General features: G+C 38.2%; 1 protein-coding gene across 1 annotated transcript; it reads left to right on the top strand.

Annotated features, from left to right (window-relative positions):
* The first annotated feature begins 5,755 nt into the window (after nt 1-5,755).
* On the top strand, nt 5,756-12,045 carry G6PC2 (glucose-6-phosphatase catalytic subunit 2). Its single transcript, XM_081576103.1, has 5 exons — nt 5,756-5,973; nt 6,546-6,655; nt 8,553-8,664; nt 10,618-10,733; nt 11,534-12,045. The coding sequence occupies exons 1-5, from the start codon at nt 5,756-5,758 to the stop codon at nt 12,043-12,045; spliced, it is 1,068 nt and encodes a 355-aa protein (XP_081432229.1).
* The last annotated feature ends 506 nt before the right edge of the window (nt 12,046-12,551 follow it).

Here is a 12,551-nt window from a genome sequence, read left to right as displayed (position 1 = left end):
ATCTGTAATTTTCTTTACCTTAAAGAAGCTTTCTTGATCTGGCCACTTTATAATATCATCTCTGTAAAAATAGATTAACTGCCTCTTTATAAGTTAGCAGTCACATCAAGTTTTGTTCAATAATCTATTCAAGAAACATTTGCATGCCATGCATGCTCAGCCACTCAGTTGTGTCTGACTCTTTGCAACCCTATGGACTGTAGCGCACTAGTTTCCTCTGTCCATGGGATTTTCCAGGCAAGAATACTGAGGTGGGTTGCCCTTTCCTCCTCAAAGGGATCTTCCCGATTCAGGGGTCAAATCTTCGTCTCCTTCATCTCCTGAATTGGCAGGCAGGTTCTTTACCACTGAGTCACCTGAGAAGTCTCAAGAAATATTTACTAAATAACGATAATAGACCTAGGATTAGTTCCAGATTTTGTGGGCTTTAAAACTCCTGTAATATGGGATCCTGTCTTTGAGAAAAAGAATAAAAAATTGGTATTATTACAACTTGCATCATCTCTCAGCAATAAACTGCCATGGCAGGGACCCATGCAAGCTTCTCCTGCATCATGGAAAATCAGATCCTGAATGGGTTTGTGCTAGGGACTGTACTGGTGGTTCATACACACAGAAAACAGAAAACATGATCCCTTGTTTTATGGAACTTGTACTGTGGTGCAGAAGAGAGAAATTAAACACAGACTCTCAAGACGAATATTCAATCACAAATTGTAATCATGTCTCTGTTAATGGGCTGAATTGCATCCCCCACCCCACCTCTTTTGAATGCATATGTTGAAATCCTAAACCATTGTACTAGCAAATGTGACTGTTTTGGTATTAGGGTCTTTAAAGTGGTAATTAAGTTAAAATGAGGACATTAGAGTTAGGCATTAATGCAATGTGACTCATGTCCTTATAAAAAGAGATTAGGACACAGTTTCACAGCAGGAAGACCATGTGAGGACACAAGGAAAAGATGCCACCTGCAAGCCAAGGATGGAGGCCACTGAAGAAATCAACCCTGCTGACACCTTTATCTTGGACTTGTGGACTCCAGTTTCTGTTATCTAAACCACCCAGTCTGATACTGCATATATTAGCCCGAGCAGAGGAATAAAATCCCTAAAAGAAAAGAGTGTTGCAGAGAAAGCACTATTACAGGAATGGTGAGGGAGCTGGTTGGAGGAGGCAATGCAGAGAACGTATATATAAGCTAAAATAGGAAAAGATAAAAAATAATGAACTGTGGGAAAGAAACAGATTTAGCAGTTCCTGTTAAGAGGCAAAAGAAATCAAGGTGCTTTGCTGTGGTTAATTATCCCACAGTCTACAGAAGCAGAGAGTCCTCAGGAGACAGTCTTTCTAAATTATTCACTGAAGATGAAAAGCTAATGTGCAACCAACTTCCTCACAGTCCACAGACTCTGAAGTACTGAATGAGTAAGAAGTTAAATTTTTAATTGTAAGACAAAACGTATTTGATATCATTCACATTATAATTTAAGGAAGTTTCTGAAGAAAGAATATGATAAAATAAACGGCTGAAACACATCTTAGAAAAAGAATAAAGCAAAGTAATGTCTTTCTTCATGGTTCATTAAAGAGATTATGGAAGTTATAGAACCTGATTATGCAAAAACAAAAAGGCCAAAAGTACAGACTCTAATTAGTCAAGGCCAGTGCCTCACAGAGTCATGATATGCTTGAATAAATTGATTTGTCCTTGGTAAGCAAGCACATATCCTCATTTTAACTCAATTAATAATAAGAATTATAGGGACTTCCCTAGTGGTCCAGTGGCTAGAACTTTGCACTCTCAATGCAGGGGGCCCAGGTTCCATCCTTGGTCAAGGAAGTAGATCCCACATGCCGCAACTAAGTTGGCAGCTAAGAATTTCACATATCACAACTAATGATCCTCCAAACTGCAATGAAGATAGAAGATCCCAAGTACCACAACTGAGACCCAGCACAGCCAAATAAATAAATATTAATAAATAAGAATTATAGACTCAGAATCACAGGGAGTCCCTTATTTCTTGATGGGATGCTGCATAAATTACTTCTGACATATGCTTATTCAATTTGTCTTGTGAAAGACAGAGTATACAAGTGGACAATGGCCAGACCAAATATAACAACAGAACTCTGATCCACAACATCTGAAGCAAAATGCCCAGAGTGCTCAGAACTTGGTCAATGACTGCCAGTTTTTTTCCCCAGCCTTCAACTCAGGACCAACCAGAGAAAGTCAAATGGTTTCCCAAACCAATCACCTAAGATGTTCTGCTTCTAGAAGCTCCTCTCCAGATTACACACGCCACCAACCACCTTTTATCAGAGCAGCCCTGAGGCCTCCCTTCTTTTTTTTTTTTTATAAAATGTTTCCAGTCCTCTGTCCACTTTTGTGTTTTTGTCAGATGCATGAGATGGTGGCTGGCCCTTACTATAGCCAGCAGAATAAATAACCTCCGTTTGCTCTCATCTGAGTAAATTTAATTTATTTGGTGGTGCTAGTCTTAAAGAACCTGCCTGACAATGCAGGAGACATAAGAGATACGAGCTTGATTCCTGGGTCAGAAAGATCCCCTGGAGATGGAAATGGCAACCCACTCTAGTGTTCTTGCCTGGAGAACCCCATGGACAGTAGAGCCTGGTGGGCTGTAGTCCATAGGGTCACAAAGAGTCAGACATGACTGAAGCGACTTAGCACAGCACAGTTTATTTCTATATATGACTGTTTCCAGAGAAGAAGACATATGCTGGGTCCCAGGGCCATCAGCAACAGATGGGCATCAGAGCTCCCCATAAGCTCTGGAGGGACCCATCTTTGTGCCACTTTATATTTCCTCCAGGAAAGATGTTAGCAACTGGGAAGTTAACAGTAGCCACTGAGTACCCACAACAACTGTGTCCCTGTTGTCAAATGATGGGATGAGCCATCCAACAATTCCAAGTGGTGACTGTATCTGTGAAGTCCTCTTAGTGATCAAGCAGCTGACCAGATGTGGTTCAGTGTCAGCCAATCATGATACAGAGAAACTGGAGGTCTGGGTGGTTGAAAACATTTGAAAGAAGCTGGGTATAGCATTAGCTATTATTCATTTTGCAGCTGTTTAAAAACCTCATCAATACTGGGCTTAAGCAACCAAGACAAGGCTTAGATTGAGAAAAATCATTGCTCTGGAAACAAAATTTCATTTCCAAGCAGGCCTCCCATACTAAAAAAAATGACCTGGACATTGTTCATTTCCTCATCCCTAAAATGAAGACCTCTGTGAAGTTAAAATTGGATAATAAGATGGGATGTTTTTTTAAAAATTTTTTTTTTTATTAATTTGGCTGTGCCAGGTCTTAGTTGCAGCATGTGGGATCTAGTTCACTGACCAGAGGTTGAACCCAGGCCCCCTGCATCAGGAGCGCAGAGTCTTAGCTACTGGACTACCAGCTAAGTCCCAAGATGGAGTATTTTTAAAGGTAAATAACTGGCAGACCATAAATGCAAGACATTATAAAGCACAACTGAATTTCTCCACAATTAATTTTATCCCAAACATCCCTCAGATCAGATTAGCACAGTAGTGGGAGAAGGAGAGTGAATGTAATTCATAGTCTGTAGTCTGCCCGAGGGGAGAGAAAAACCTGGGGAGAGCCAGTGCTGGCTGACTACTTTCTGGCTCTCCTCCCACTGCAGTAAGAATAATAAAGGAGACTGTGAGGTTCTCACCATGGACAGAGATTAATATTCATTTCCTGGAAGACTTTTAAAAACACTTTCTGAAAAATGATCTGATGCCATTTGCAATCCTTCTTAGTGACTGTCAGACCCAAGTTCTCATTCATAGAAGCCAGGCTGTATTTTAAGCTCTTTTTGGGAGAGAAGCACAGAAAACTCAGTGAGCAAAGTTGCCATCACTATGCCCTATTTTATGAGAAGTGCACTGCAATTACCACCATTGCTTCACCTCTTCTGGAGATTAGGGTTTTCTTTCATTCTAGAGATAGAGTCTTCAAAGACTTGACAACAAGATACATCACTTAGTGCAAAAATTGAATGTAATGGGAAATCCAATTAAGCCAAATAGTTGACATATTAAATGTCAGTGAAGCTTCTTTCAGGTAGTCTCTTGGCAGAGGGAGGGGTTTAAGGCCAAAAGGAGAGCAAGCTATGTATGAATTGCTTTATATCAATGATTTTCAACCCTAACTGCACATTGCAATCTTTTGGAAAGTATTTATAAAACGCTAATGCCTAACTTCCATAACCAGAAATTTAATTTATCTAGGAAAGGCATGGGATTTTTTAAAAAGCACCCCAAAAGACTGGTCAGTCAAAACATTTCCTCCAAGAGAAGCAAAGAGTCTGGGGAGGTACCTGTAGACACTGGATCCCTATAATAAGGTGCCATTAAATGATAGAGCCTGTCCTGTGGCCACAGCTGAGTTTTCTAAATTTGCTGGCATATTGAGTGCTTATTTAACTTGTATGCAGAGTACATCATATGAAATGCTGGGCTGGATGAAGCACAAGCTGGAATCAAGATTGCCAGGAGAGATATCAATTACCTCAGATATGCAGGGCTTCCCTGATACCTCAGTTGGTAAAGAATCCGCCTGCAATGCAGGAGACCTGGGTTCGATCCCTGGGTTGGGCAGATCCCCTGGGGATGGGAAAGGCTACCTGCTCCAGTATTCTGGCCTGGAGAATTCCATGGACTATGTAGTCCATGGGGTCGTAAAGAGTCGGACGCGACTGAGCAATTTTCACTTTCACTTTTCAGATATGCAGATGACACCACCCTTATGGCAGAAAGTGAAGAGGAACTAAAGAGCCTCTTCATGAAGGTAAAAGAGGGGAGTGAAAAAGCTGGCTTAAAACTCAACATTCAAAAAACTAAAATCATGGCATCTGGTCCCATCACTTCATGCCAAATAAATGGGGAAACAATGGAAACAGTGACAGACTTTATTTTCTTGGGCTCTGTCACATGAGGAACTCTCCCATACTCTCAATTGCTAGCCAATAAAAATATGCCTCATTCCTAACAGTTCTACCATCTAGTAGACCTACTACTCAGTAATCTCCATATCTGCTTTCTGGCCTCACAGTCTAAAAGTAACACATTTCCTTCCAGATTTCATATACTCCATGTATTTTCTTCTCTGTTCCACATCTCTCATATTATTCTCTTTGCTAATAAAGAAATAACAAAATATTTTTGTTTAAACATCTGCAATCAGAAAATACTGTCATATCATATAAATTTTTCATGCCTAGATATTTACTCATCCGTTTTCCTGAAAGACCCAATAAAATAGTCAAAGAGCCACAGTCTATTTTAAATTAAAATGCATTGCTTTAAGGGCTATTTGACATGCAGTAATTATTTACATAGTCTTCTAGTGAAACACAGAAATTGCTAACGTCTCTGCCCTTGAACGAAATGAACTGTGCAAAAATTTCAAGCAAACATGATCCAACTGTTCACACAAAAGACAGACTGCATAAGAAATGCATGTGTCTCTACCCAAATTTCCCCTCGACTTGCCACAGATCAGCATGTACTTCACCTCTCTGGCATCAATTAAAATCATAAAGCAGATGAACTTTTCAGCAGAGGAGGATAGACATGCCCTCTCCACAGATGGTCAGTATCACATGTCACAATAATGGTTGGACACGCCAAGAGAGTAACATATAAAAATGGTAGAACTCAGAGCATTTCAGCTCCACTCGCTTTATGTTTAGAACTGCCTCTCTTGCAAGATGGATTTCCTTCATAGGAATGGAGTGCTCGTTATTCAGCATTTGCAGAAGGACTACCGAGCTTACTACAATTTTCTAAATTTTATGTCCAATGTTGGAGATCCCCGGAATATCTTTTCTATTTATTTTCCACTTTGGTTTCAACTTAATCAGACAGTTGGAACCAAGATGATATGGGTAGCAGTCATTGGGGATTGGTTCAATCTTATTTTTAAATGGTAAGCCTTCTGTTTTGTTTCCTTCTTCATAAAGCTTCTTCTTAAATTTGTAGCTTTGGCTTAATGATCACATTTCAGATGTGTATAGTTTTACTTGGAAAATCTTTCAAACATACTGGTTAACTTGAAACACCTATTCGTAAACAGAACTTACAAAAAAGCATAGAAGTCTATACTTTATCTGACTTAGAAGTAAATTCCAAAAGCCTATAACATATATGGTGTGATTAAACAAGAAGTGAGTTAAATGAATTGCACCATAATGAACAGATTAATCATTCCAAGGACCACTTTGATATTTTCAGTCTAAGTATCCAAAGCACCGTAAGACTTCCCTTGCAAGGAAAAAAGTCCCTGTTTTTATTGGAAACTAGGATGCCCAAACTCCATATGACTCATTCTCTATAATGAGAGACAGACCAGAACTCAAATTCTTTCAAAGTCTCTCAGTAATGAGCTTTCCTCATCAACAGTCTGATTGAGTCATTTTTATAAAGAGAATAGCTAGTCTCCAATTAAGTAATAACTGTGTGTTTAAACATATATGCATATTCATATTTCTTTAAATACAGGATATTATTTGGTCATCGGCCTTACTGGTGGGTCCAAGAAACTCAGATTTACCCAAATTACTCAAATCCATGCCTTGAACAGTTCCCCACTACATGCGAAACAGGTCCAGGTAAGCTATTAAAGCAGCCTCAGGTTACTAAAGATATTCCAACAGATAGCCATTGTACATGATTATCACCTGATTACTGTACAATATCATAGAAGGTTTTAAAGAAAACAGCATGGGTGAGGATGCTAACAGTTCATAAACAAAAGATGCTAGTGAAAAGGGTAAAACTTTTATGAGTAAGAAAATTTCATTTTTAAAAAATTTGTAAAAGGATAAGTTAAGAGAATATTCCCCAAATGACTTTATTCTTGGCATTTTTCTTTTTTGGAAGAAGGTCATGGTTTGATATAGAAACAAACAAAAGACAATTAACTAGAACAAATTTTTAAAAAACTATATTAAAATAGTGGAAATGTTGATTTATCTGCTGCTGTGCATCTTTCAAAGTTATTATAGATCTTCTGAGAATCACATAAATGAGACAATAGACAGGGTTTCTGTAAGAAAGGTAAGGACTTCCTGGTATTACTATTGCCTGCTGAAATTCTCTCTAATTGTAGAGTTATTTCTTTCCACTTTGTTTTTTCTCTTGTGTATACAGTATATAAGTAGACTTCTTGGTCCACTCTCTTGTAAGTAAGATTTTGTATGAGTATAAAATCTTTAGTAAGAGAGTTGAGTTTAAGATTATAAAAAGTTTTAAATATATATATATAAGGTAAATTGCATATTGTTTTAATTTGTAAGATTTTGTTATATTGTACCTCCACATAATTTGTTACATAGCCTAAAATTCTTGGCATTTGACATCCTGAGACTAACCTTGAATACAGTGAATGTGTAAGTTCCTAATAAGTTTTTGGAATATCTTTTTTTTTTTTTCGCTACCATTAAAGTAGGCATCCATCTGTTATAGTACTTATCACACTATACTATTATTAGTTATTTAATATCTGACTCCTCCAATAGACTGCATTTCATCATGTCAGGGATGGTATGTATTTTATCTTTGTGAAAACAATGCAGGATGGATGGATGGATGGATAGCATTTGGGACAATTGAAATGCTACTTTGGCTTATCCCAGAACTTCCAGCACATGCTCTGTCTTATGAGACATTTTCTGGAAAAGAAAAAAAGAAATGCTACATTTTACATTCACTCCTTGAAGTTTTCGAACTCATGAAACATATAAAAAGCCCTGAAAATTTCTGTTTAAGAAATTGATTTGCAAGAAACAGATCCATAAGTAATAGATTTGTCTTTATTTAGCTTGCTGTTTTTCAAAAAGAGACTGATGTTCAAGCTCAATGAATCTCCACTTGGTAAAAACTCAAGGAGTACATCAAAACAAAGTGATTTTTTAAAAAAAAGATTTAGCAACATGGGAAAGATATTCTGGGAGTAGAAAGGCTTCCTGTCTGCAGATTTATTCTGCCAGGATTGATGCCACTTTGTAGCTTCCCTTTTCCATTTAATGACAAAGACTCCTAGTGCAGCAACCAGTCACAAGATGGGCATGAGGGTAGTTAGTACATAGCAGTTAGTTGGTAAATCAGACATAGCAGTGATAGCTTCAAGATGTTTGACTTTTCAGCCCAAGGAAAATAAGTTGATTCAAGATTCAATCCAAGTATTTCAATTCCATCATCAGTTAAAAACAATTAGATATGAAGAATGACTAAGGATGTGGCAGATTTTAGATTCGAACATTTTGATTTCTGGACTTCAATGAACTTGAATAACCTGGGGAAATTTTTTGAAATAGTATTTGACTCAATTTTGACTCAATTTTCTTTATTTCTACCCATTACTAAACATTACATATAGCCTATGTCCTATGGCTTTCTTCTGAGTTATTTGTGATATTCACGGCTAATATGCTATTCTATTGTCCATTTCTAATAGTTGTACTCTATTAACCACCTTTCAAATGGATTACCACTTTCTTGTTGCAGGGACTCCATCTGGCCATGCAATGGGTTCATCATGTGTCTGGTATGTCATGGTGACAGCGGCCCTGAGCCACACCATCAGTCAGATGGATAAGTCTTTTATCACTCTGCACAGGTCAGCTTTGCTCCAATCTCTGTAGCACTGGAACATGACAGTTTTAAACACAGAAAGTCTTTTTAAAAATTCAGTTTAGTGTATTTTTAATTACTGAAATGTGCTTATTCAATTCTATCATAGCCAATATAGCAAAATGAATAGAAGGTTAATATTTTGCTTTAAGATAATACCCTAATTAGCTCACAATGATTACCACATTACAGGGTTGGAAATGTTTAATTGATTAACAACTTTTTAAATGTGCCTTTGGGGTTCCCATAATACTATACTCACTTTGGTAGTTCATAAATAAGTCATCTAAAATTGTATAAGGAAGTATTTTTGCACACATATTCCCTTACTTTAAACAGGAATTTTTGAGAAGCATCATTCCCCTCGAATGCATCGGTTACTTTAGTATAATTATGCTTTCTTCTTTGAATAACTAATAATTTTGACATAAATAACATATATTCTAGCTTTAAATATTATGCCATCTTTTAATTAAAAACATCCAGAAGCAGACTTAAATTCTAATGTTAGTAGATTTAATGTTAGTAGATTCATAACATTCTGAAAGGCCTAGACCCTTAAATTATTCAAAATTTTAATACTTTTTCCTTCTTTTCTTTCCTGATATACTTTAACTATCATTAAAACAATTTTGGGCATCACTTTAATCATAAATTATTCAGCAGTCTGAGATAAGATTCTCCAGTTAATTGCATAAAAGATACTATAAGATACACCATTACATGGAAGTTCTTTATAATAGAGAATTTCCAAGGTCCATCTCATAATCTACTTTTTAGAGTAATATTGGGTAATATACAAAACAAATAACCAAAGGAATTTGGGCATCTTTAAAGTTTATCCTAATGAGACTGTGACCTATATGCCTTAAGGTATTCATTAGCCAATCCAAAACAACAATGGTAACAATGTGTTGTAATTTTTAAAAATTAGCATTTTCTATCCATAGACAATTTTTCAAAGTAGGAATCTAGATAAGCCTTGCCTTTTCTCTAATTCATTTTCTCCTCCAGTTCTTGACTGTTCTTTGATTCTTATAACTGTATCATTTCGTTGATCCATCAAAATGTACTGAGTGCTCACACCTTACCTAAATATTACCACATCCTTGTTGATTCTTCCTCCATATGGATAACCCCTGCTTACTTTCTCCTTGAAAGTCTTGTTTCTCTCTATTCCTTAACTTTTCAATATCCAACACTTAGTCCAGTTATCAGGGACAAATCATTCAGAACCATCAAGGATTCCTAGAACTCATTATTGCTAATATTTTTTATTAAAATGATGAACATTGCTTGGACTTAAATATTTTTTATAAGTTTTCTGCATACTACTGCTTCTAATTCAACATATATAACCCATAGGTCACTTTCTGTTTCTTATTTTCTACGTGTCAAAAACCAAGGAACCAGGACTCTTGAGAGCTTGAGAGTCTTGAAATTAAACCCAGTGAAAACTTGCCCTTGATGGAATGCCTGTGTGCTTTTCATCAGGTTGGCAGCTGCCTCTTCTGTGAGTTTTCTTCAAGCAAAGAGACGTTGAGAGAGGCAAGAGGAAGCACATATGACAGGGAGTAAAAATATATATAATTTATTCTAGATCACTGTAGATACTAATAACTCCCCCAAACTTGAATTTCCCTTCATTAGAATAATTATCAGGATGCCAAGTCGGTTTCTTTTTACAGCATTTATTAAAATTTCACGATATAGCCTAGCACTGGTTCAGTTTAATGCATCGATAAATACAGAAACATCTTAAAACATTTCAAATCCTATGGAGTGCAAAAAAAAATTGAAAGACCCTCTAGAATTATGATATTACATCACAGCTAGAAGATTCCTCTATGAAAGATCATCTGGTGTCAACCACCCACCCATTTTTATGAGTGATACAATTTCTCTGCTTTTTATGCTTGTCTCTGTTTTTCCATCGTAGACTGACTTGGTCATTTCTTTGGAGTCTTTTTTGGTTGATTCAGATCAGTGTCTGCATCTCCAGAGTATTCATAGCAACACATTTTCCTCATCAAGTTATTCTTGGAGTAATTGGTGGTAAATATGATCACTTATCTTTTGTTGTATCATTGAAAGCTTCAGTGTCCTTTGTTTTATGTTGTCAGATTCTCCCTGCTAATTGGTTCCCCAAACTCAGATAATTCTATCAAGCCACTGATACTTAATGCTGCCCTAGGAGCTTAAGTGGTTCTTCCATATCTCTCAAATTCTCCACACAGACAATGGCACATTCTCACTCAAACGTATAAGCGCATAACCTCTTAGTGACACAGTTGGGCTTCTCTAAAGTGTGACTAGTGCTGAGTCCAACTCCTGAATCATCATGAAGGACAGTGGGCTTGTGTCTTGGTTTGGGAGACTTAATAATGACCTTCCAACCTGCGCACCATGTCACTCTCTCAGAAACACCTGCACTGATTATTACCTAACTGTGGACTTCATTCAGCAGCTGCTTTGTATTTCTACCAGCATTCACAGTGATCGAGTTTCTACTTTTCAACTCCACAGATCTTTCAAAGGCTCTCTACATTAACTGGCTGTGGCAATTGAAATATTAATTGCAAGCACCTAGATCAGTGCTCTGCCTATAAAGTGGGTTGTCACTCAGTGCTCTGGACTCCTGAAAGATCCCCCCTGTGCTAATGTGGATGGGTAAAAGACCATGGGGAAAGTGAGGTTTCAGTTAAAAAAACTGGTTTTGGAAAATGGATAGAACCTAGGTTTCTACAGCCCTTTATCATTGAAAACTACGGCTAAATTCTTTAATGCAGAGAGGAATGATTCCTGAGAGTCTCAAAGGCACACAGTTCTGTTCAGTGTTGCTTTCCAACCCCCAGGCGTCCTGGTAGCGGAGGTCTTTGAATACACTCCAGGTATCCAAACGGCCAGCCTGAGCGCATACCTGAAGACCAACCTGTTTCTCTTCCTGTTTGCACTTGGCTTTTACCTGCTTCTCAGACTTCTTGACATTGACCTGCTGTGGTCCGTGCCCATAGCCAAGAAGTGGTGTGCCAACCCTGACTGGATCCACATTGACACCACGCCTTTTGCCGGACTTGTGAGAAACCTCGGGGTCCTCTTTGGCTTGGGCTTTGCCGTTAACTCAGAGATGTTCATCAGGAGCTGTCGAGGAGAAAATGGCTACAGGCTGAGCTTCCGGCTGCTCTGTGCCCTGGCCTCGTTGACCACCCTGCAGCTCTACCATTTCATCAAGATCCCCACTGACACCGAGTATTTGTTTTACGTGCTGTCTTTCTGTAAAAGTGCGTCCATCCCACTGACTGTGGTTGCCCTGATTCCCTACTGTATTCATATGTTAATGAGACCAAGTGCAAAAAAGCTTAATTAGAATTGTGTGGAGGGTTAGTGCCTGTGGCCCCAGGATGACGCTACCCCATCCTCACAGAGGACCAACAGGACAGAGAGAAACTGGAGTCTTCCAGCTGGAAGTCACAAATGGCAGCCATAAGGCCCAGTCCAGTCACGTATATGTTTAGCTTGGCCTTCAGAGTTACCTGTGTCCCCGCTCTCTTTTAGAGTGTATGTTAGTCAACCATTCCTGTTTGACTTTTTGTGACCCCCAGGAATGGTGGCCTGCTAGGTTCCTCTGTCCAGTGGAATTCTTCAGGCAAGAATACTGGAGTGGGTAGCCATTCCCTTCTCCAGGGGATCTTCCCCACTTAGGGTTTGAACCCTGGAACTCCTGCATTGCAGGCAGATTTTTTACCCCTGAATCCCCAGAGAAGCCCTAGTTTTAGATTAGTTGCCAATATTTTAAAACCAGGATATTTGACATAAAAGTTTGAATTTCTGTATTTTTCTGAATAATCTGACTGTATGGTAACACAGGGCCTG

This window comes from Giraffa tippelskirchi, chromosome 3, assembly GCF_054371585.1.
Source record: "Giraffa tippelskirchi isolate mGirTip1 chromosome 3, T2T-mGirTip1v1.2.pri, whole genome shotgun sequence".
Taxonomy (NCBI): Eukaryota; Metazoa; Chordata; class Mammalia; order Artiodactyla; family Giraffidae; genus Giraffa; species Giraffa tippelskirchi.
Note: the sequence above shows the minus strand (reverse complement) of the source record. Positions and strands in the feature narration are given on the sequence as shown.